The sequence below is a fragment of the Chiloscyllium plagiosum genome, unplaced genomic scaffold, assembly GCF_037043375.1.
Source record: "Chiloscyllium plagiosum isolate Xiang-an unplaced genomic scaffold, Cpla_swu_hap1 HiC_scaffold_10, whole genome shotgun sequence".
Classification (NCBI taxonomy): Eukaryota; Metazoa; Chordata; class Chondrichthyes; order Orectolobiformes; family Hemiscylliidae; genus Chiloscyllium; species Chiloscyllium plagiosum.
In genome coordinates, this window is record NW_028270148.1 from 105,356,206 (window position 1) to 105,381,869 (window position 25,664).

A 25,664-nucleotide genomic window follows, 5' to 3' on the forward strand; every position below is an offset into this window, starting at 1 on the left:
TATCATGAAAGATCTGTCCATTGATGGTAGACTCTGCATGCATTCTCTCCATGGGCACCTAAGCACAAGTGCAACCTCAAAAGAAGGGAGGAGAATTATCTATAGTTGCGAGATCCAGAGAAACTGTGAAGGCAAAATTAAAGACCAGCTTAAAGCCATCCTGACTATGCACTACTCCTGATCTGCTTTCCACTCAAATCTTCCAAATCTTTTGTTTGGAGAGTGTTACCTATACTTCATTTGGAATTCAATATCTTCTACAAGTCAATCAAAGATAAAAGCTAACAAGTAGAATGATTAGCTGCCAATTCACAATGAACCTGTTTTGCACAAGTGGTCAATTTCACCCCAGCAACTCATTTATAGTATTGCAAATAAACATTTTGTATCTTCACATGCATGCACATACACTTACTTCCCTGTTGGGAGATGGAGGAAAGTGTTGGAAGGGTTGCAGGCGAGTTATGAACCTGATTCAGTGGTGACAAACACACCTCTTATGGTCAACAAGTCCTGCAGTGAAAAAAAAAATTGTTGGAAAAATTCAGTGGGTATGTAAGCATCTGAGAGATTAGGGTTAATGTTTCAGATCCCGTGACCTTTTTCAGGACAAGTCCTGGAATAATGCCCCCAAGCAAATTTTATGCCTGTTGGATAGTTAGTAGGCTGCTATCAGGATTCCCTTGCCCTAAAGAAACTATATGTCGCCTCCAAGAGATGCATAAAATTGTCATTTAAGTGGTTCAGTTGACCATCTTCACTGCCACTTTCAAATTGTCATGGCAACAGGAAAAAGACTGGCACTCCAACCCTTTCTCCCACTCTTGATCTTTTTTACCTCAAATCCAGTTCTTGCAGGGCTCCTAATACCACAACTTTGATTACTGAGTCTCAAACCCATTAGTGCCTTGCCTCTGTTTGATGGATTTCTGGGATAATACAGCCGGGATCAGCTGTTCTTCTTTCACAGAATCATAGAATCCCTATAGTGGGGAAGCAGGCCATTTGACCCATCAAGTCCACACCGACCCTCCCACTTACTCCTGTAGCCCTGTATTTTCCATGGCTAAGTCACCATGCTTGCTCATCCCGGGACACTGCACAAGTTAGTTAAGAGCCAATCCACCTAATCTGCACACCTTTGGACTGTGTGAGGAAGTCAGAGCACCTAGAGGAAACCCATGCACAAACGAGGAGAAAGTGAAACCTCCACACAGATGATGGCCAGAGGCTGTAATTGAACTTGAGTCCCTGGCGCCGTGAGACAGCAGTGCTAATCTTGTGGACTAACGCAATAAAGTAAAATAAAGTGACATGATTTAGTTACATGATGGTGCAGTGTACTGAAACATGTCACCCTGAGAGTGACCTCACACTCTCTAGAAATGTAACGATAAATCATATCTTATATATTTCTAGAGAAGAACATTAGCCATTGATGGACAATAGCAGAAATCCACCACATGACTTTACACCATAAATAGTTGTTTTTGCATTAAAAAATTTCTGATATACACTCAGTAGAGAAGTATTCCTTGGGAACGTGCTTGGGATTTTCCATTGTATAATCTTCTTGGTATCGTCTTTCATCATGAAAATTTCTGCTATAAATTATATCACAGTGCTGAAATGGACAGCTGGAGTAGGCAGATTTATTTTACTGTATTGTCATTTTATTAGAATTCACGAGAAGAAAACTCACAAGGGACGAAGTAATTTTGATTTCAAGAGCAAGCTCACATGAAAATTTCAACACAAAGTGTAATGTTTATCAAACATTCTGTTGGCCATATCACAGAATCTCAATTACAGTGCAGAAGGAGATTATTCGGTCCATCGTGCCTATGCCAGCTCTGGTCCAGCTCCGTTGCCTCGTGCCATTTTCCTGCCTTTTCCATATATTCCTGTACACCATTACTATCCCCAAAAAGAATCCAGTGCCCTCTTGAATACCTGAATTAAACTTGCCTTCACTAATTTCCAGGCAGTGCATTATAATTCCTAACAATTCCATGGGATGAAGTACTTTTATGATATTTCCCTGGTTTCGTTTGCACAACAGTTTAAATCTCTGCCCTCCCATTCTTGTTTCTTTTACAAGCAGAGATGGCTACAACCCTTCTATTCTGTCCAGCCCACTCATGATTTTGAAAACCTTCCTTTTGTTCAGGAAGGACAGTCCTACGGGCAACTCCAAGCATGTACTGACAATTTGATACATTCTCCAGGATCGGTTGTTTGCACTAGCTAAAACAAATCATTGTTGTTACCAGTTACAATCACAAAGCTGAAGACAACCTACCCAGATTCTTCATTCTCTCACAGTGTAGGTCTTGTCAGTGGTGTGGTTCTGTTGCTGTTTTGAGCCAAATGTTCTGCATTCATGAGGACATAATCAATTGAAACTATCAGTGGTAAGACAGGGTGTTAGTCCACAAAGAAAGGTGAACACCTGAACCCATCTGTGCCATCCCAGAAATTCATGAAACAGAGCCAAATAAAAATAAACTCATGCAGATGCTGGAAATCTGAAATTAAAGCGGGAAGCACAGGAGAAACTCAGCAGGTCTGGCAGCATCTGGGGACAGAGAAGCAGAGTTAAAGTTTCAAGTCCAATATGACTTCAAGAAGAAAGAGAAAAAGAATGAATCACTTTAGCAGAACAAAAAAAAGAGACAGAGAAAGGGAAAGAGAGGAAAGAGAGGGAGTTTGAACTTCAGAAATTGGCACTTAGACAGGAAAGGCAGCTTAAAAGGATGAAGGCTGGAGGTAAGCATAGCGAGGAAGAGAATGAGGGTGAGCAAACCCATATTAGCCAAAGGCCTGATAAGAACTGTTTAAATATATTCAAGCATTGTCTAAGTTTGATAAAAAGGTTGTGGAAGTCTTTTTCATTGCGTTTGAAAAGGTGGCCAAACAAATGCAGTGGTCAGCGACCATGTGGGTTTTGTTGATCCAAACAAAACTTGTAGGCAGAGCTAGTGAGCTATTCCCTTCACTATCAGAGGAGGTATCTGGGGCATATGAGGAGGTGAAGCCATCTAAAGTGCATATGAGCTTGTGTAAGAAGCCTACAGACAATGTTTCAGAAATATTAGAAGGGACAGTGGTCAAACCTACGTTGAGTTTGAACAGTTCAAACAAAGTAATTTTGATAGGTGGATCAGGGCATTAAATATAGAGTAAACTTATGATGCTCTTAGAGGAATGATTATTTTGGAGGAGTTCAAAAATTCACTTCCTGAAGTAGTGAGAACTCATGTGGAAGAGTAGAGAGTTAAAATGGCAAGATTAGCAGCTAAAATGGCTGATGATTATGATTTGGTCCATAAATCAAAGTTTGGCTTCCAGAATCAACTTCAATCCGTGAGGGATAGAAATTGGGGAAAACAGGAATTCTCACGTAGAAATGGAAAGGTAGATCTCGGTGAAGATCATAAGGATAACTTACTACAGGGTAGAAAGGAAATCCTTGACGGGGAAAGATAAGTTAAAAACTCTGGTGTTTTCACTGCAATTAAGTAGGCCACATGAAATCATAGTGTTGGTGGGTTAGGAAAATTGCTGGGAAGCCAGATGTAGGAAAACAGGATAAACCAATGGATTATGTTGGAGTGGTAATGGAAACCACAGTGGATGCTACAAAGCTGCACCAGAGTGTATTACCTGGTCAGAGGTTAGTTATGAAGGAAATGCCAGATCTTTTTAAACCATATATCTGCAAAGATAAAGTTTACTCACATAGGTCAGCAGCAGCAGATAAAGAGGTTACAATACTAAGAGATACAGGATTCTCTCAATCTTTGATGTTGAAGGATGAGGAGATATGTACCTCAGAAGGACTATTACCAGAAAAGGTACTAGTAATGGAAATTCATGGTGAGATAAGAAGAACTCAATTATGTAGAGTGAGGTTAGAGTGTCCAGTGAAGAGTGGAGAGGTTGTGGTAGGAGTACAGGACAAACTCTCAGCTCCAGGAATACAATTTGTCCTTAGTAGGAGTGCTGCCAACGGTGGTTAAAAAGCCAGTGGAAACTCAGGCAACTGAAATAAAGCAGGACACATATCCTGGGATTTTTCCTGACTACGTGCTAATGAGGTCACAAAGTCACCAGTTGAAACAGGAGAGATAAAAGAATACAGATAAGAAAGTTGAAACGGACTTAGCAGAGGCTGTGTTTGATGGGATGGTTGACACAAAGCAGAAGCAGATAGATGACAAAGAAGACATCTTTAGCTCAGATAAATTAACTGAATTACAGCAGAAAAATGAAAATTTAAAGCAATTATATCAAAAGGCATAGACAGTAAAAGAATCCAAATGTATCCCTGAATACTATTTTCTTAGAAATGATGTCTTAATGAAGAAATGGAGGCCATCACATAATCAAGCAGATGAGAAATGGGCAGAAGTTCATCAAGTCGTATTGCCAGTGCGTTATAGAAAGGAGGTGTCGCGGGTGGCACACGAGCTACCACTGTGGGGTGATTTAGGAGTGAGAAAAAGACAAGCTAAAATACAAAAACAGTTTTACTGGTCTGGACTGCACAAGGATGTAGTTGAATTTTGCCAGACATGTCACACATGTCAGGTAATTGGAAAATCAAAGGCAGTAATAAAATCAGTACCTTTAATACCTATTCCTGCATTTGAGGAACCTTTTACAAGAGTCTTAATTGATTGCACAGGACCCCTACATAAAACAAAAAATTGGAATCAGTATTTGTTAGCAATAATGGATGTGTCCACTAGATTTGGGTTGGGCCAAAGGGCCTGTTTCCACACTGTAGGGAAACTAAACTAAACATTTCCAGAGGCCATTCCATTACTCATTATCATAGCTAAAAGGATCATAAAGGAATTACTCAATTTTTCATGATATATGCACTACCCACAGGGATACAATTAGATCAAGGATCAAACTTTACATCAAAATTATTCAAAGAAGTTATGGACAGTTTAGAAATAAAACAATTCAAATCTATTGGCTAGTAGGGAGCACTAGGGGGGTGGCATCAGAAATTAAAGGCCATGTTGAGGGCTTATAGTCAAGATTATACAGATGATTGGGAGAAGGGAATTCCATTTGTACTTTTTGCAATCAGAGATGCACTAAATGAATCGACCAAATTCCCTCCATTTGAATTAGCTTTTGGGCATGAAGTGAGAGGACCGCTAAAATTGATTAAGGAGAAATTGATAAGTCAGAATTCAGAGACCACGTACTTGGACTATGTGTCAAATGTTCAGGAACAATTAAATAAAGCAGGGGAGTTGGCTAGACAGCACTTACAAGTATCAAAGCATAGACTGAAACAGGAAGCAGACAAGAAATCAAAAATGTGTGTTTTTGCTATCAGGAATAAGGTGGTAGTGTTACTTCTAGTGATAGGTGAACCTTTAAAAGCAAGGTTTAGTGGACCTTATCAAGTTGAAAGGAAATTGAGTGAGGTGAACTATTTAATAAGGACTTCAGACAGGAAAAAATCTCACAAAGTGTGTCATGTGAATATGATCAAAAGGTATTTTGACAGGGAAGGAAAGCCAAAGGAGACTGTGTTACTGGTTACAACACAGAAGGAAGAACCAAGTTCAGAAGATTGTGAATTAGACACTTCTCAAAATAAATTGGACAATGAAGAAGTTGTCAAAACTTGGGATAAATTATTGAGTTACCTTCCAGAGAAAAATCAAAATGATCTGAAAAGGTTATTACTACCACATGGGGTGATATGTGGAAATAAGCTTGGAAGTACTAACCTAATTATGCATGATGTAGATATAGGAGATGTTGTTCTGATTAAGCAACATCCTTATAGGCATAACCCTCTAAAATTGACACAGGTTCAAAAGGAGATTGAACGCATGCTCCGAGATGACATAATCGAAGTGAGTTACAGTAACTAGAGCTCACCCGTAGTAATGGTGCCAAAACCAGATGGTACCCAACAGTTATATGTGAGCTGTTGCAAAGTCAACACAATTACAAAAATTGATGCATATCCGATTCCACATTTGGAAGACTGTGTTGAAAAGGTGAGACAAGCAACTTATATTTCTAAGTTCAACTTGCTAATAGGATACCTTTGTCTGAAAGAGCAAAGACAATTTCTGCTTTCGTAACGTCAAATGGACTGTATCAGTTTAAAGTCATGCCATTTGGTATGAAAATGCGCCAGCCACATTTCAGAGATTAATCAATATGGTCTTTGCCAGATTACCCAACTGTGTCATATATATAGATGACCTGGTGATTTTTAGTCACACATGGAAAGAACATTTGCAATATTTATCAGACTTGTTCGATTGACTTCAGAAGGCAGGGTTAGTGATAAACCTGGCTAAAAGTGAATTTGCCAAAGCCCAAGTAACTTTCCTGAGCCATGTTATTGGACAGGGACAAATGGCCCCAAGGAATGAAAAAAACAAAAGTAATTGGGCAGTTTCCCAGATCAGCAACAAAAAGAGCAGTACTACAATTCCTGCGATTGAGTGAATTTTATTGAAACTTTGTACCAAATTTTAGCAGTGTGGCTGCTGCACTCATTGAATTGCTAAAGAAAGGCAAGAGATTTCAATGGACAGTGGATTGTCAGAAGGTATTTGACAGCCTGAAAGCTGTGTTAACCACTGCTTCAGTTTTCACCACCCCCAACTACGCAAAGCCATTCGGGATTGCTATTGATGCAAGTGATGTGGATGTCAGTGATGTGTTCTTACAGGAAGCTGACAAGATAGAAAGACCTATCAGTATTTCTCCAGGAAATTTAACATTCATCAGCAAAAATATTCAACAGTTGAGAAGGGGACTTTGAGCTTGGTGTTGGCATTACAATCTTTATACTACCAGTACTGTATCTGAGACAATCATACACACTGATCATAACTCATTGAAGTTTGTGGAGAAACTTAAGGACAGAAATGCCTGTTTAGGTGGAGCTTGTTGTTACAGCCATTCAATTCGAAAGTTATTTATGTGGCAGGATGAGAAAACGTGATTGCCGATGTATTGTCAAGACTTTAATGAGAAATGGAGGCATTCGGTGGCAGGAGCAAAACAGACTGAAACAACATGTAGTAGTGCATGTTTGCATGATTATTGTCAATGTAATGTATATGTGTGTTGTAGAGTACTAACATTTTAAGATTAACGGGTTTTAAGATGAATCTATATTTGGATTTTAATGTTTCATTTTGTTTTAAGTTGGGAGGTATGATGATGCTGCTCCTTTCACAAGGTTATGCTGTCTTAGTGTCAAAGAGTCATAGAGATGTACAGCATAGGAACAGACCCTTCGGTCCAACCCGTCCATGCTGACCAGATATCCCAACCCAATCTAGTCCCACCTGCCAGCACCCGGCCCTTAACCCTCCAAACCCTTCATATTCAGAAACCCATTCAAATGCCTCTTAAATGTTGCAATTGTACCAGCCTCCACCACATCCTCTGGCAACTCATTCCATACACGTACCACCCTCTATGTGAAAAGGTTGCCCCGTAGGTCTCTTTTATATCTTTCCCATCTCACCCTAAACCTATGCCCTCCCCGACCCCAGGGAAAAGACTTTGTCTATTTATCCTATCCATGCCCTTCATAATTTTTAAACCTCTATAAGGTCACCCCTCAGCCTCCGAAGCTCCAGGGAAAACAACCCCAGCCTGTTCAGCCTCTCCTTGTAGCGTAGATCCTCGAACCCTGGCAACATCCTTGTAAATCTTTTCTGAACCCTTTCAAGTTTCACAACATCTTTCCGATAGGAGGGAGACCAGAAATGCACGCAATATACCAACAGTGGCCTAACCAATGTCCTGTACAGCCGCAACATGACCTCCCAACTCCTGTACTCAATACTCTGACCAATTCAGGAAAGCATACCAAACGCCTTCTTCACTATCCTATCTACCTGCGACTCCACTTTCAAGCAGCTATGAACCTGCACTCCAAGAGCTCTTTGTTCAGCAACACTCCCTAGGACCTTACCATTAAGTGTATAAGTCCTGCCAAGATTTGCTTTCCCAAAATGCAGCACTTCGCATTTATCTGAATTAAATTCCATCTGCCATTTCTCAGCCCATTGGCCCATCTGGTAGGGATCCTGTTGTAATCTGAGGTAACCCTCTTCGCTGTCCACTACACCTCCAATTTTGGTGTCATCTGCAAACTTACTAACTGTACCTCTTATGCTCGTATCCAAATCATTTATGTAAATGCCAAAAAGTAGAGGGCCCAGCACCAATCCTTGTGGCACTCCACTGGTCACAGGCCTCCAGTCTGAAAAACAACCCTCTACCACCACCCTCTGTCTTCGACCTTTGAGCCAGTTGTGTATCAAAATGGCTAGTTCTCCCTGTATTCCATGAGATCTAACCTTGCTAACCAGTCTCCCATGCGGAACCTTGTCGAACGCTTTACTGAAGTCCATATAGATCACATCTACTGCTCTGCCCTCATCAATTCTTCTTTGTTACTTCTTCAAAAACTTAATGAAGTTTGTGAGACATGATTTCCCATGCACAAAGCCGTGTTGGCTATCCCGAATTAGTCCTTGTCTTTCCAAATACATGTACATCCTGTCCCTCAGGATTCCCTCCAACAACTTGCCCACCACCGAGGTCAGGCTCACCGGTCTATAGTTTCCTGGCTTGTCTTTACCGCCCTTCTTAAATAGTGGCACCATGTTTTCCAACCTCCAGTCTTCCGGCACCTCATCTGTGACTATCGATGATACAAATATCTCAGCAAGAGGCCCAGCAATCACTTCTCTAGCTTCCCACGGAGTTCTCAGGTACACCTGATCAGGTCCTGGAGATTTATCCACTTTTAACCATTTCAAAACATCCAGCACTTCCTCCTCTGTAACCTGGACATTTTGCAAGATGTCACCATCTATTTCCCTACATTCTATATCTTCCATATCCTTTTCCACTGTAAATACTGATGCAAAATATTCATTTAGTATCTCCCCCATTTTCTGTGGCTCCACACAAAGGCCGCCGTGCTGATCTTTGAGGGGCCCTATTCTCTCCCTCGTTACCCTTTTGTCCTTAATATATTTGTAAAAGCCCTTTGGATTCTCCTTAATTCTATTTGCCAAAGCTATCTCATTTCCCCGTTTTGCCCTCCTGATTTCCCTCTTAAGTATACTACTTCCTTTATACTCTTCTAAGGATTCACTCGATCTATCCTGTCTATACCTGACAGGATGCTTCCTTCTTTTTCTTAAACAAACCCTCAATTTCTTTAGTCAACCAGCATTCCCTATACCTACCAGCCTTCCCTTTCACCCTGACAGGAATATACTTTCTCTGGATTCTTGTTATCTCATTTCTGAATGCTTCCCATTTTCCAGCCATCCCTTGACCTGCAAACATCTGCCTCCAATCAGCTTTGAAAAGTTCTTGCCTAATACCATCAAAATTGGCCTTTCTCCAATTTAGGACTTCAACTTTTAGATCTGGTCTATCCTCTTCCATCATTATTTTAAAATGAATAGAATTATGGGTCGCTGGCCCCAAAGTGCTCCCCCACTGACACCTCAGTCACCTGCCCTGCCTTATTTCCCAAGAGTAGGTCAAGTTTTGCACCTTCTCTAGTAGGTACATCCACATACTGAATCAGAAAATTGTCTTGTACACACTTAAGAAATTCCTCTCCATCTAAACCTTTAACATTATGGCAGTCCCAGTCGATGTTTGGGAAGTTAAAATCCCCTACCATAACTACTCTATTATTCTTACAGATAGCTCATAGAGATGTACAGCACGGAAACAGATCCTTCGGTCCAACTTGTGCCTGCCAAGTTGGATATCCTAACCCAATCTGGTCCTACCGGCCCATATCCCTCCAAATCCTTCCTATTCATATACCTATCCAAATGCCTTTTAAATGTTGTAATTGTACCAGCCTCCACCACTTCCTCTGGAAGCTCATTCCACACACATACCACCCTCTGCGTGAAAAAGTTGCCCCTTAGGTCTTTTTTATACCTTTCCCCTCTCACCCTAAACCAATGCCCCTTAGTTTTGGACTCCCCCACCCCAGGGAAAAGACATTGTCTATTTATCCTATCCATGCTCCTCATGATTTTATTAACCTCTATAAGTTCATCCCTTAATCTCAGACGCTTCAGGGAAAACAGCCCTAGCCTATTCAACCTCTCCCTATAGCTCAAATCCTCCAACCCTGGCAACATCCTTGTAAATGTTTTCTGAACCCTTTCAGGTTTTACAAGGAGATTGGCTTTTTTTTGGAGAGGTCGTAAAAACAGCGATTCCGAAAAGTCTAGGTCTGGTTTTTACCAGTCTGGCTGTTCACTGAAAGCAGTCAGTTAGTTTGAAACTGCTGGTCTAAAAAATAGTTACATGGCAGAAAGTGTTACATGCTGAACCCCTCTGCCATCTCTCTCTCTTCTGTAAGACCCTGTGTTTGATTTTTCCCAATGTGCCAAGGCATGCTTATGGGAATCGTTGTAAGTTAGGATAGTCTGTTTGGTTTTCAGATAAGTTAAGTTATTCTCTATTCTGTTCTCTTCTGTTTGCATTTCATTCTGTAATCTTGCAAATAAATTCTGTTTTGTTTAGAACTAAGTGGTTGGGCCAGCTGTATCCCTCCTGGAATATCCACTGTACACCTGCTTAAAATGACTAGCAAAGTTACGGTCCAGGCTACTTTCTTGATGTTTTGAGGGGTTCTGGCCTGGTCCACAACAGGCTCCCTCAACCAGCTAGGTTCACCACCACCCAGATAAAACCCCTGCCCGTTGTGTTGAGGCATCAAAGTGATTCGGAGTCATATAGACATACAGCATGGAAACAGAGCCTTCAGTCTAATTAATCCACACCATGTTCCCAAACCAAATTAGTCCCACCTGCTTGCTTTTGGCTCAAATCTCTCCAAATCTTTCCAATTCATGAACTTATTCAAATGTCTTTTAAATGTTGTAACTGTACCAGCATCACCACTCCCTCTGGCAGTTGGTTCCACATACAAGCATCTCTCTGGGTAAAAAATGTTACCCCACGTGTCCCCTTTTTAAATTTTTCTTCTTTTACCTTAAACATATGCCCACTAGTTTTGAATCCCTGAACATGAGCCTCAGTTTCATCTGACATCCACACACTTACATTTCAAACTGTTCACTCAACAGTGATTAGATTAGATTAGATTACAGTGTGGAAACAGGCCCTTCGGCCCAACAAGTCCACACCGACCCGCCGAAGCGAAACCCACCCATACATTTACCCCTTACCTAACACTACGGGCAATTTAGTATGGCCAATTCACCTGACCCGTGATCAACAAGGGGGCAATATTGTATGTTTCACGATATTTCCTTGGCAAAAGAATCTTTGAAAGGAATCTAAATGAACAAAATAATTTACAACAGAGAATTACGGCACAAATGTTTTCACCATTACGTTTTCCCTTGCATTAATTTGAATTTTAATGATGTTAGTCTAGTATCTAGTCCATTAAACTGCTGTCACTACATTGACACAATAACAATGTATTTTTAAATAAAAAAACAGGCCTTGTTTATCTAATTACAGTCGTGAATTAATTTGGAATCTGATATGGGAGCTTTATGTGGACAGGAGTGGTATCTTAAACAGAACAGGAGAATTTTCTACGCTGGCCATATCCAGTGAGTGCAGTCAATGAGGCTGCTTTCTATCCTCCTGAAAAAAAAGCACTAACATATTGGGAAGATAATTAGCTGTCTTCTGTCAGACATCAAATAAGGCAAATGTACCCAATGTCAGTCAGAATGCATTGATATGGAAAAATAAAGGTGTCAATAATGGTGGTTCACACCATCTTTTGTTGTCAGTGATTCAGCGGAAGAAAATATTCCTTTGTCCCACTGATGTCAACACACTGCAGAACATAAACAAGGTACATAATGGGTCTGAGAACGAATTGAATTGTTAACACCCACCAGTAAGAGGTATTATCCATGTTGAATTTATTATTCATGTCGTACCTGATCTCCATGAAAATAACAGGAAAAATTGAAGCCATTATAATTGAATTTGCAAGGAATATATCAAATTCCCCAAGGACGTGTCAAAGCACTTGTACTTGGGGTGAGTGAGAGTGATCTGAATGGTTTGGTGCACTAGGACAGTGTGCTAATGGGAAACACCTAAAGTTATTTCACCATGATGTTATGATTCCCATCAGTGTTATTACTGGACAAATTAGATTGCAGACCAAAACCTGGCTGCTAGTTCATATTTTGTTCTTATTTGGATTTAATAGGTGGTCTGGTCAGTGAAACAAAGCACACATGTGGAGTGGTACGGTGGCTCACTGATTGGCACTGCTGCCCCACAGCACCAGGGACCCAGGTTTGATTCCAGCCTCAGGTGACAGCATTGTGTGGAGTTTGCACATTCCTTCCGTGTCTGCATGGGTTTCCTCCCACAGTCCAAAGATGTGCGGTTTAGGTGAATTGGCCATGCTAAATTGCCCATAGTGTTTAGGGATGTGTAAGTTAGGTGGATTAGTCAGGTTAAATGTAGGGGAATGGGTTTGGGTGGGTCTGTGTGGTGGGCTGAAGGGCTTATTTCCACACCGTAGGGATTCAATGTCACATTCATGATTTTAATAATAAAAAATAAATTCTTTAAACAAAAGAAATTAGCATAAAATTAACCAAAATAATAACATTGAACATTCATATAAAGCTTTTTAATCAACCAGAAAAAATGCAATCCTATTAATCACAACAGTATCCCCTTATTCAAATACAAGAGAGAATGCCCTTCTTTATCCCATGTAGGATTTGGCTTAGCTGTGGTTTCAATTTCCAGTTGTGAGAATCTGGTAGTTACTTCCTTGATTCACCTTACTAAGTTCAAATGTTCTCAGTTTCAAATAGCTCATCCAGGCTTTCAGCCAAATACTTCTGATCTGAAAATTTTAAACTGAACTCTTCATACTCAAGATTTAACTATTCTAAACTATCTTCTCCCTTACCCAGGAGCAATTACTTTACACTGTTATGACATGAGAAAATGCACTGATACTTGAGCCCCATTATTCCAGGAATGATTATAAAAGTTAAAGATTTAACCAAAGTACGTTAAGACCCTAATTTACTTGTCTGAAGAAAACACTGACCAGATTCCTGCACTTAACAAAAAATAGTATTCATTACAAATAATCAGTCTACCCTGTTATGAACCAGGCCACACCTCCTCAAAGTATTTTAAGAAGGCAGCCTAAACCGTAACTTTTTCTTGTTTTAAAGGGAGAGGTGAAGTGGATATTCGAGAGTGATGCAGCTGGTCAAACCGCTTAGCTTTAAGCAAAACAGAATTTATTTAAACAATACTGTTGAAACGCGAACAAAAGAAAACAGAATTTAGAAGAACATAACTACTGGAAAACTTAGGAGACAGTTAACTGACGCAATACAGCAACTTAACTAAGGAACTGTTCCAATCCAGTAACCTACCATAAATATACCCCTTGGCAAAAAGTTAATTTCAAACACAGGTTCCTACAGGCAGGAAGGAACAACTTCCAGAGAGAGTTCAGAGAGAAAGGCCAGTCAAGAATCTTCAATGAAGCTTGCAGCCTTTCAGCATCTTTTGATTGTCACAGCTAAACTCAAACTAGAAAAAAAACTTGAACTGGGAGAGCTGGCCACTACCCTGCCATTATTAAACTAGACACTTCCGCACCTTTGCCTTTACACCCTATCTAGAAAAAAACCCAAAGACAAAATAACCTTTTTAAAGTGACAGCAACATCATACCTCCTTTTTAAAAAAAATGAATCATCAAGATACAAAATAGTTTCATTTTAAACCCCTTAGTTTTACTTTGTTAATACACTACAATACATACATATCATCTAAGGATGCAAACATTCATTACTACATTCTATTTCAGTCTGTTCACTCCTGCCACTGAACACCTCAACTTTTTCATCCAAGTCTTGACAATGCAGCAGTAATTACGATTTCTCATCCTGCCATATGTATAATTTTCAAATTGAATGGTTGCAATAATAAGCTCCATCTAAACAGACTGATATTTTTGTCTTTAAGTATCTCCAAAAATGTTAATGAGTTATGATCAGTGCATGTGTTTGTCTCAGACATATTACTGGCAACATGAATGTTAAAATGCTGTAACACCATTACCAATTCAAAGCCCCTTCTCTATTATCAAATATTTCCATTGATGAATGTTCAATTTCCTGGAGAAATACCTTTGCATCTTCTCATTGTCTTCTTGTAAGAGTATAACACTAACACCCACATTACTCGCATTGGTAGCCACCTTGAATGGCTTTGAATAATTAGGTTTGGCTAATATTGGGGCAGTGGTTAACACAGTTTTCAGGCTGTCAAATGCCTTCTGAAAGTTTGCCATCTACTGAAACATTCTGCATTTCTGCAGTAATTTATTGAGTGGATCAGCCACACTGTTAAAATTCAGTATAAGTTTCTGATAAAACCCACTCATTCCCACGAATTGTCTTCATTGATGCAATGGGAAACTCTTCAATAACCTTTGTTTTCACATTCAGTGGGACCATCCATCCATGTCCAATAACATAGCCCAGGAATGTGACTTGGGCTTTGGCAAATTCACTCTTAGCCAGGTTTATCACCAAGCTTGCCTCCAGAAATCAATCGAATAATTCAGATAAATTCTACAAATGTTATTTTCATGTGTGACTAATAATCACCAGGTCATCGAAGTATACCATACAATTGGGTAATCCAGAAATGACTTTATTGGTTAGTCTTTGCAATGTGGCTGGCACATTTTTTATGCCAAATGGCATGACTTTGAATTGATACAGTCCATTAGATACTACGAAAGCAGAAATTGTCTTTGCTGTTTCAGATAAGGATACCTGTCAGTATCGACAGAGTAAGATCACCTTAGAAATATATATTGCTTGTCCCACCTTCTCAATACAGTCTTCCAAACTTGGAATTGGAAATGAATCAGACTTTGCAACTGCATTGACTTTGTGATGGTCTGCATTTCACCATTGGGTACCATCTGGTTTTGGCACCATTACAATGGATAAGCTGCAGTCACTGTAACTCACTTCAATTATGTTGTCGAGGAGCATGTGTTCACTGTCCTTTTGAACCTGAGCCAATTTTAGAGGGTTAAGTCTATAAGGATGTTGCTTATTTGGAACAGCATTTCCTATATCTATGTCATGCATAGTTAGATTAGTACTTCCCAGCTTATTTCCATATATCACCCCATGTAATAGTAATAATTCTTTCAGATCATTTTGATTTTCCTCTGGAAGGTAACTCAATAATTTATCCCAAGTTTTGACAACTTCAATTTAATTTGAGGAATGTCCAATTCAGGATCCTCTGAACTTGTGTTGTAACTAGTAACACATTCTCCATTTGTTTTTTTTCTTTATCAAAATACCTTTTGTGTATATTCACGACACACTCTGTGAGATTTCTTTCTGTCTGGAGACCTTATTAAATAGTTCATCTCACTCAATCTCCTTTCAACTTAATAAGATCCACTAAACCTTACTTTTAAAGGTTCAACTATTACTGGAATTAACCCTAACATTTTGTCTCCATTAGCAAAATTGCAAGTTTTTGATTTCTTGTCCGCTTCCTGTTTCATCATATACTGTGATTTTTAAAATGCTGTCTAGCCAATACCCCTGCTGTATTTACCCATTCCCGACAGTTTGACACATAGTCCAAATATGTCGTTTTTGAATGCTAATTTCTCCTTAATCAATTTTAGTGGTCCTCTCACTTCATGCCCAAACACTAATTCAAATGGACTAAGTTTGGTTAATTCATTTGGCGCATCTCTAATGGCAAAAAGTAGAAACAGAATTCCTTTATCCCAATCATCTGGATAGCCTTGACTATAAGCCTCTGACATGGTCTTTAATGTCAGATGCCACCTTTCTATCACTCTCTGCAATTCTGGATGGTACGCCGCAGATTTGAATTGTTTTATTTCTAAGCTGTCCGTAACTTCCTTGAATAATTTTGACGTAAAACCTAACCCTAATCTGTTTGTATCTCTGCATGTAGTCCGAAACTAATGAAAATTTGAGCAATGCTTCCTCAATAATTTTAGTTGTGATATTGCACAATGGAATCTAATGGAACATCCATTATTGTTAATAAATATGACATCCCACTATTTGTTTTAGATTGGGATTCTATGCAATCAATTAAGACTCTTGTAAAAGGTTCCTCAATTGCAAGAATGGGTATTGAAGGTGCTAGTATTATTACTGCCTGCGGTTTTCCAATTACCTGATAGGTATGCCATGTCTGACAATATTCAATTACATCCTTATGCAGTCCAGGTGAGTAAAAATGTTTATGTATTTTTGTTTGAGCCTCCATTACCCTGTAATGACCTTCTACTGGTAATTCATGTGCTACCCACAATACCCCATTTCTATAACGCACTGGCAATACAATTTGATGAATGTCTGCCCATTTTTCATCTGCCTGAATTTGTGATGGTCTCCATTTCCTCATCAAGACATCATTTTTAAGATAGTAGCATTCAGGAATACACTCAGATTCTTCATTCGTGTACACGTTTTGATACAATTGCTTCAGTTTTTCATCTTTCTGTTGTAACTTGGTTAATTCCTTTAATCTAAAAATATCCATTTTGTCCTCCATCTGTTCCTGTTTTGTCTCAACCATTCGATCAAACATGGTTTCTGATAATTCCACGTCAACTTCCTTATCTGCATGCTTCAATTTTTCCTCCTGCTTCAACTGGTGACTTTGTGACCTTGTTACCACAAGGTCAGGAAAAATCCAAGGATATACTTCATGTAATACTTCAGTTGCTTGATCTTCCACTGTCTTCTCAACCACAGTAAACAACACTTCTATCTGAGATTCAGCTATATAGTAACCAAGACAAATTGTACTCCTGGGAGCTGAGAGCTCTTCCAGTATTCCTATCACCACTTCTCTACTTTTCATTGGACACTCTAACCTGGGCGGCACAGTGGTGAGCACTGCTTCCACACACTGCCAGGGTCCCATGTTCAATTCCCACCTCGGGCAACTGTCTGCGTGGGTTTCCTGCCTTAATTCAAAGATGTACAGGTCAGGTGAATTGGCCATCCTAGATTGCCTATAGTGTAGGATGCATTAGTCAGAGGTAAATACAGGTTAGGGGAATGGGTCTGGGTGGGTTACTTTTCGGAGGGTTGGTGTGGACTTGTTAGGCTGAATGGCCCGTTTCCATAGTATAGGAAATTTAACCTCACTCTAGATAATGGAGCACTTCTTACCTCAACAAATTCAACATATGAGCTCTTTTTCTGGCACCAGTTCTTCTGAGTTACATATCTCCTCATCTCTCAAAATCAAAGATTGACATAATCCCGTATTTCTTAGTACTGTAACTTCTTTACCTGCTGCTCCTGGCCTATGCAAGTAAGCTTTACAAAAACTCATCCATTCCTAAAAATCTAATTTCTCATTTACTTTTAGGAACAGGGAAGGCTATTGAAGACTCCACACTCACTGTTTGTGTCAGCACTATACATGTTCTATGATATGTTCAAGGTAAGTTACTCTTGCTTTCACAAATTCACTTTTGGCCATATTTGTTACTAAGCCATCAAAATATAGTTCTTTAAAAAGATCTTATACTTGTCTCACAGGCTTCTATGACATCAGTGTAACAAACTACAAGTCCTTCTGTTAGAACACGCGTTTCATTAACACAAATTCCCTGTACCATGATTGATAATTTGGGGATAATGTTTCTAAAGCACGAACTTTCAAAATGTGTGCTAGCTATAACACAATTATATCATTAATATTTTAAGTGCTGTTTTTAAAGCACAATTTTTATATAATGTGGTGTTGCACAAGAACACAAACATTGCATTGTAGAACTATTTGTACGCAGTTACTTACCTCACCTACAATTTGATTCCTAATCCTTTGGAGTATAGCTGGGTGTTATTTAACTCAAATAACATGAGGCAGAGTTGACATAACCCATTTGATGTGACAAACTGAATATCTCTTTAACATCTGATCTTAATACCATTTGCCTGTACTCGAGTAGATCAATTTTATAAGTGAATTAGGCACAGTCTTTTCACGTAGTCTTTCAATAAAGAAAGACTTTCAGTGCTATGTTTACCTTTCTGTAGTCTATACAGAATCTAGTTGATCCATCCAGTTTAGGAACTAACAGGGTGGCATGGTGACTTAGTAGTTAACACTGCTGCCTCACAGCACCTGGTTCAATCCCAGCCTTGGGCGACTGTCTGTGTGGAGTTTGCACATTCTCTGAGTGCCTGCATGGTCTTCCTCCCACAGTCCAAAAACGTGCAGTCCAGGTGAATTGTCTATGCTAAATTGCCCATAGTGTTAGGTACATTAGTCAGAGGGAAATGGGGCTGGGTGGGTTACTCTTTGGAGGGTTGGTGTGGACTTGTTAGGCTGAAGGGCCTGTTTCCACACTGTGGGGAATCTAATCTAACACTACTAGTAAACTTCAGCTGCTTTGATTAGGTTTAAACAAGCAATTTTCCATCATGTATTGAATCCCTGTTTCTCTTGCACTTATTTTCTGTGCTAAACCAACAAGAATGCTGTTTTTATCCGAACTGATTCTACTTGCGCCAATGGTACGTAGCTGGAAAAGCACAGCCGGTCAGGCAGCATTCAAGGAGCAGAAGAATCGATGTTTTGGGCATAACCTCTTCATCAGGAATGTGGTGTGGGAGAGAACGGGGCTAATAGATAAATTGGGGGAAGTTGCTGGGAAGACCGCAGGTAGATGCAGGGCGGTAGTGATGGTGATAGATTGGAGCCGAGGGTGGAGCATTTAGATGGGAAGGAAGACAGACAGGTAGGACAGTTCAAGAGGGTGGTGCTGAGTTTGAGGGTTGGATCTGGGATGGGGGGGGGCGGGGGGTTGGAAGATGTGGAGACTGGTGAAATCGACGTGAGGCTGTGTGGTTGAAGGGTTCCAAGGCGGAAGATGAGCATTCTTCTTCCAGGCATCAGGTGGCTAGGATTTGGCAGTGGAGGTCGCCCAGGACTTGCATGTCCTTAGTGAAGTAGGAGGAGGAGTTGATGTGGTCGGCCACATTGGTGCGTGAGATCTGAAGATGTTCTCTGAAGCATATATTCAGCAGCATCTCTACATAGTTCCCAAGTAGTCATTTATAAGATCCCCTGTTTTCCTTCCTCTAAATAGGAGAACACCATGTCCATCTGTCCCAGAATGTGTTAGCTAATCAAATTGTAGGTTCATTTTGACAACTGTCTACCTCTTCTTGTACTTCACTCTTATTGTCTCCGAGACCCTCCACTGCTCTCATGACCTGACATATTTCCTCGTCCATATCCTCTTCCCTGCAATGATACCATGTCAACATGCTTATGTCACTTGCTGCATTACCCTATACTATAACAATAAGTACACTTCTAAATTACTGCACTGCCTGTAACATGCGTCAGGACATCCTGACAACGTATAAGGCCATAAATCAATATGTTCTTTCTTTAAACACATTTGGAATAGCAAAAGTTTTGCTTCACATTTTTTTCATTGCCTCTTCTTCAAAGATTCCTATAAAATTCCACTTAGGCATTCTTTCTGACATCTTCATTTTTGGCTTAAAAGTTTTGATTTTCCTATTATTTTTAATATTCTACAGCATGAAAACACAGGAGATTACTGATTGTCTATGAAGAAGGTATCAATACATTATGTAATCCAAATGTACAAAATGTTGAGACACTTAGCAAAATGCCACATACTTCAGCATTTAGCAATTTTTCTGCAGACCTGGAAATATTCTAGATTTCACAATTGAAAAAAAAAACAAAAAGGTTTGTTTTAAAAAAAAAATGACTTCAAATATCTTTATTTTTAAAATAGTATGCAATATAATTCAGTCCAAAAAAGACATTTTCAGTTTCTGTATCCTGACAAAAGCATACAAATGTTAAAAAACATTTTAAATGAGTATACAGATATTTTAAAAATGTAATAAATATAAATATACAAGTTTTCATCTTCTCATTCCCTTCATAAAAACATGCAATTAGCAACTGGAAAACGCAAGTTTAAAGTAATGTCTGAATGGTGACATATGTGATTTCACACAAACAAATGAATTTCATGTCATTTGGATGATAAGTTCAGATAACTAATCTTTAGCGGACAACATTGAAAAATATCTTGTTGATTAAAACAGTGGTTCCCAATTTTATTTGTTGAAATACCTGTTTTCACAAGGATTACTAAATCATCCACATCTCTACAATACTATAGAATTGAGGTGCTTCATAGAGAGATTTACAAGACTTTTTAAAAAGAAAACAGCTATTTGCTCATGAATATCAGTTAGGCGGTGTGCCTGATTGTCAGTGAAGGTACTGTTTACTCCCAACAGAAACCCAAAGAGAATGGGAGGCGTGCATTATGAATATGACTGGTGAGAACAGAGCACAGAAATCAGTACAAAGCAGGGGAGTCAGCAGAAGCAATGGGGAAGCACAGGAATGAAGCAAGTGTACACTGCAGAGACAGCAGGAGCGTGCAGATTGTAGAGCACAGAAGAAAAAGGAGAATTGGAGAATGGAAAAAGCACAAGAGGACACAGAGGGTGCGGGAGCACAGAAAACACATTTGTGGGGTAGTCAGATTGCGGGAGCATAAGCCTAGAGGAAGAAAAGGTGTCGAGGAAGCGGGGGTAACCAGGGAGCATAGGCCGTGAAGGAGAAACAGCACAGATAATGCATTAGCGAATTAGTCAGACAGCTGGAGCACGAAGAGTGGTGGTGAGGGTGAAGACTGATCTTGCCTCCAACCACTGCTCACTCACTTACTGGGACAATCTCAGTCTAGGCAATTACCAGTGGGTCAGCCTGGCATTGCCACCCCTCGGCAAGTCCCTGTGAACACCCAGCACTCCACATATTCCAGTATGAGAACCACTGAATTAAATTCTGATATCCAGTCCTTTCACTCAAATTGCCAATAGTGCAACTCTGTCCCTACTCTTATTTAACAGGATCATTCTTAATAGTTCCCCCTCAGAACTGCTTCGGTAAACATCACCTGACTTAGTTTGACTTCAACTGGCCATCTTGATCTTTGGCTCAGCCATTGTATGGCAGCTACATGCTTTCTTTAATTTCTGCAGGTAGATCTCACCCAATTCGGACAGATGATTACAATTCCAAAACAATTCATCTGCCATTCTAAGCATGCAGACCTTCCTTCGTGAAATGAACTAGTTTATATCATTCTTAGTACAATGGCGTTTCCTTAGTTCTTGATTTAGTTTATCCTGATTGCCCTTAAACCTGTAACAAAAGCTGTCAACTAGGAGAAAATGCAGTCTTGAGTCAGAAGCTGGCTTCTGCAAATTGGCCCAGCTTCGTCGTTATGGTTGTAGCTCACATAGGTACCTTATTGTGAAAGCAAGCTGATCTTTGGCCAAAGAGTATCCATGAGGAATGTTGGGTGAAGCTATTCTTTTTAGGAAACGCATGAGTGTTCACACACTCCCCAGCTTTGCATTGTTCTAAACTCAAATTAGTTTGGTTTTGTTAATTCCCCCACCCCAATATAATCATCATATAACAGTTTGTTCTTCCAATTTAAAGTTCAGCTCTTCAGGTAGCCACACCAGATATCTCTGTGCTCTGAAGCTGCTGCTTTTGCTCATCTAGAGAAGTGACTTGACAGAGGTCCATGTCTACGTTAGTTGGTTTGTAGGCGGCAGAGGCTTTCCACTTGCCCCGTTTGGCCAGCAGGTGGTGAGCCAAGCCGGCAAACACCAGAGTCAAGACGGCGATAGCGAAAATGGAGGCCAGAACCACGACGAGGGAGACCCCAGCCTGGCCAGGTTGGATGACACGGGGTGAGATGGTAGTGGGGAGTAGGGTACTGCCACTGCCGGAGCCTTCGATGTCGCAAGTGATACCATCTTCCTGAAGCACTAAGCCCTCTTTGCAGTCACATTTGAAGCTGCCAGGGGTGTTGGTGCAAGTCATGTCGCAAGCGCCGGAGGCACACTCATCGATATCATGGCAAATGTTGCGCAGGTCATCATAAATATAACCCACTGGGCAGTAGCAGTCCATTCCAATGCAGCGGGCAGCACAGGGGTCTGTTTTTTCCTCGCAATAGAACACACATTCTCGACTATCTTGGGGGTCCGAGTGGTAGCCTGGATAGCAGCTGCATTTGTAACTTCCCGCAGTGTTGGCACAGCGTTGGGCACAGGGGGTGATGGTGTCACACTCGTTAACATCCTCACACTTGTTGTCCCTGCCCAGCCGGTAACCGGGGAAGCACTCGCAGCTGAAGTTGCCCGGGGTGTTCACGCAGCGCTGCTCGCACGGTCTCTGCTGGCACTCGTCCACGTCGGTGCAGCTCTTGCTGTCCTCGCCCAGGGTGTAGCCGTCCCAGCACAGGCAGTACGGGGTGCCGCTCTGCACGATGCAGCGGTGCTCGCACCTCGCCTCCCGGCACGGGTCGAAGGGCTGGCAGCTGGTGTTGTCCTCGCCCAGGGTGTAGCCGGCCGGGCAGCCGCACCGCGGGCCGCCGCCGCCGCCGGGCCCCGAATCGCCGCGGCACGTGTGCTGGCAGCCGCCGTTCTCCACCTGGCAGGCCCAGGGCGCCGAGGCCTGAGGGCCCCGCCAGGCCCCGCGCGTCTCGCCCGCCTCCCCCGGGCGGCAGGTGAACTCGAGGCCCCAGGGGGCCACCTGCGCTCGAGTGCCGGCGGGCAGCTCGGACAGGTGGCCGCCGTCGGCGCCGAACGGGGTGCGGTAGACCACGGTGGCGTTGCCGCCGGCCCTCAGGCGCCCGCAGCTGCCCGGGTACCGGTACTCGCACAGGACCCCGTCCGCCTTCTGGTTGCACGGCCGCTCCTCCCAGGTGCCGCCGGCGGACACCGTCACGCAGCGGGGGCCGCACTCCTCCGTCGCCGCGCCCCACTGGCTGTAGTTGGCGGCGGCCTCGCCGTCCACCCAGCGGTAGCCCCGCAGCAGGCTCTCGTTGCTAGGGCAGGCCTTGTGGTGCAGCTGCAGGCCGATCCAGAAGTTCTCCTTCACTCCTCCTCCCGTCCAGCGGGGGCGCTCGCCCCCACCCGCTGCGGGGCTCTCGGTTCCTCCTCCCGTCCAGCGGGGGCGCTCGCCCCCACCCGCAGCGGGGCTCTCGGTTCCTCCTCCCGTCCAGCGGGGGCGCTCGCCCCCACCCGCAGCGGGGCTCTCGGTTCCTCCTCCCGTCCAGCGGGGGCGCTCGCCCCCCACTTCGCCGCCGGAGCCCAGCAGCACGGCGATGGCTTCGGCGGCCACGGTGGAGCCGACGGTCATAGCATCCCCCTCGCCGTTCTTGCAGAGTTTGCGGGCCATGTTGAACTTCCTGCGCTGCCGCTGCAGGCTGTAGCAGACGGTGGCGACGCAGACGCTGGGGGTGGGCTCCTGCACCGCGGGCTGTGGGCTCAGCACTCCGTGCACCAGCCCGCCGTGCAGCCCGGCGCTCAGGCAGAGGCACAGCAGCAACAACATTGTCTCCACTCTCTGCTTCTGTGCTGCTCCAGAAACCACTTCTTCCAACAACTCTGTCCCGCAGCCAGTCAGACTCTGATTTAAATAGTCCAGGACGGATTGCACTACGGAAGGAAGTGGGTTAAAACAAAAAAAAGGGCTGGGACTTTGTGATGCAACTGATTCAAAGGAGTTATTTGTCCCGGTGCCAATTTTGCAAACTTCATGCGAGTGAAGTGGACTTGGCCAAACTTTCACTGCGGACTGATCACTCGAACAGATCCTCTCTCCCACGTCTGTCAACATTTGCCCACACTTTCATACGATCCTCAGGAGGAACAATGAGTATTCTCCCTATAAAAATTTACTTACTTCCCCGCGAAGACACCCCACTTACTTTCCTTTATCACTTTTTTCAAATGTTGTAATTTTAAAAAATGCTTTAAATCGACCTTTTCAAATTGGACGTTTTTTCTCTCTGGGTTTCTCCAGCACCATTTTTTCAGATATTTGATATATAGGGCAGGTGGGTCATAAAACCAACGGAATTTTATGGTTCACGTTATGAAACCATGCACCACCACACCCCAAGCCGTGTTTTTTTTTTACATGTTTTTCAACGCAAATCCTCCTCTCCGCCTCATTTGTCGGAGCCAAATTTGCTGGTGCCGCAAATGTCATTTGTGGCATGTGAGATAGTTCATATCAAAAGCAAATGCTCGATCCAGTTTCTAAAACAGGCGTTTCAGTTACTGTTTTGCTCAAGTCGTTACAAACTGTCTGGATTTGCACAGTATTTTTAAATTGTGTCTCAGTGGGTTTTCATACATAGCTGTACAATTTCCTGTTTGAACCAGAAAACAGTTTAAAAAAACCCACCACGAGCGACTTGAAAACCCAAGTTCCCGCAACCCAAGTTCGCCTCAGGCGACTCTCTGTGTGGAGTTTGCACATTCTCCCCGTGTCTGTGTGGGTTTCCTCCGGGTGCTCTGGTTTCCTCCCACAATCCAAAAATGTGCAGGTTAGGTGGATTGGCCATGCTAAATTGCCCGTAGTGTTAGGTGAAGGGGTAAATGTAGGAGGATGGGTCTGGGTGGGTTACGCTTCGGCGGGTCGGTGTGGACTGGTTGGGCCGAAGGGCCTGTTTCCACACTCTAAGTAATCTAATCTAATCTAGAAACCAAGAAGGTCAAATAAAACAGAACCCAACAAGTTACCATTTAATAAGGGTTTTGCATTGGAAATCAGACCGTGACCTGTGCATTTCATGATCAGAAAGGGAATGTGTTTAAAAACTGCGAATTCTGGGAAAACGTCAATCGTTATCGGTGACTTGGGAATAGTAGTGAGAACAGGAAGGTACACAATGTCCGATTTTGGTTTGGGAGGAAAAAAATCGTGATTTTGCTGTCACAATTGGGGGACAACCAAAATTCTAGAGCAAGTCGTGGATGACGGTAACACTGAATAAATACATGCACACCGCTGGAATATTAATTTTAAACTTAGTTAAAAGCTTCTGCTGAATTGCTATCAGCCTTGATCATGGTGAAAATTATTCCCGAACCAAGGTCACGATAACGTTACCAGTTGGAAAGTTTTCTCAGCCCTTAAATAGTTTGGATTTTTATTTTTATTCATTCAAGCATATTTTTATTGGATTTTTACTCATTCAAGCAACATCAATGTTTTGGGCTGTAGCAAAGTATTTAACACTGAACTACGCGATTACGAATATCAGAAGCCAACCTCCCCTGCCCCTAAAACTGTCTGGATGTAATGAAGGCAGAATCTAGCCCCTACCCCCGAGGTCATTTGTGAATTGGCTGGTGTGTAAATAGTTGGGAATGAACGAGCCAATCTCTTCCTGTGAGAGAGCTATCACCGTGAGGATTCGCTGGTGTCTCCGCCAAATACTTGCGGTTTTAAAAGTTCTGCCCGCTGAAGCCAGAACATGCAATTTTCTTGTTGGCACAGCGTGTGTCTTCGCAATGGGCTTCTGTGGCGATTTCCCGAGAGGTTCCCAGTTTGGTGGCGCTGTTGTTAACTTTATGAGAAATGTTGAAGAACAGACTTTCTTTTCTCAAAAACACACTCACTTTGGGTCGTCGAGGCATTGACTTTTGT

At 42.0% G+C, this 25,664-nt stretch overlaps 1 protein-coding gene and 1 long non-coding RNA gene across 2 annotated transcripts; both read right to left on the reverse strand.

Annotated features, from left to right (window-relative positions):
* Positions 1–25,664, reverse strand: LOC148149049 (uncharacterized). The gene is made up of 3 exons (XR_015758537.1): positions 25,637–25,664; positions 416–513; positions 1–75 (listed from the first exon to the last, which is right to left on the reverse strand). It is a non-coding gene; the product is annotated as an uncharacterized LOC148149049 (long non-coding RNA).
* Positions 19,885–23,981, reverse strand: thbd (thrombomodulin). Its single transcript, XM_043696863.2, has one exon. The coding sequence runs from the start codon at positions 23,841–23,843 to the stop codon at positions 21,660–21,662; it is 2,184 nt and encodes a 727-aa protein (XP_043552798.2). The 5' UTR covers positions 23,844–23,981; the 3' UTR covers positions 19,885–21,659.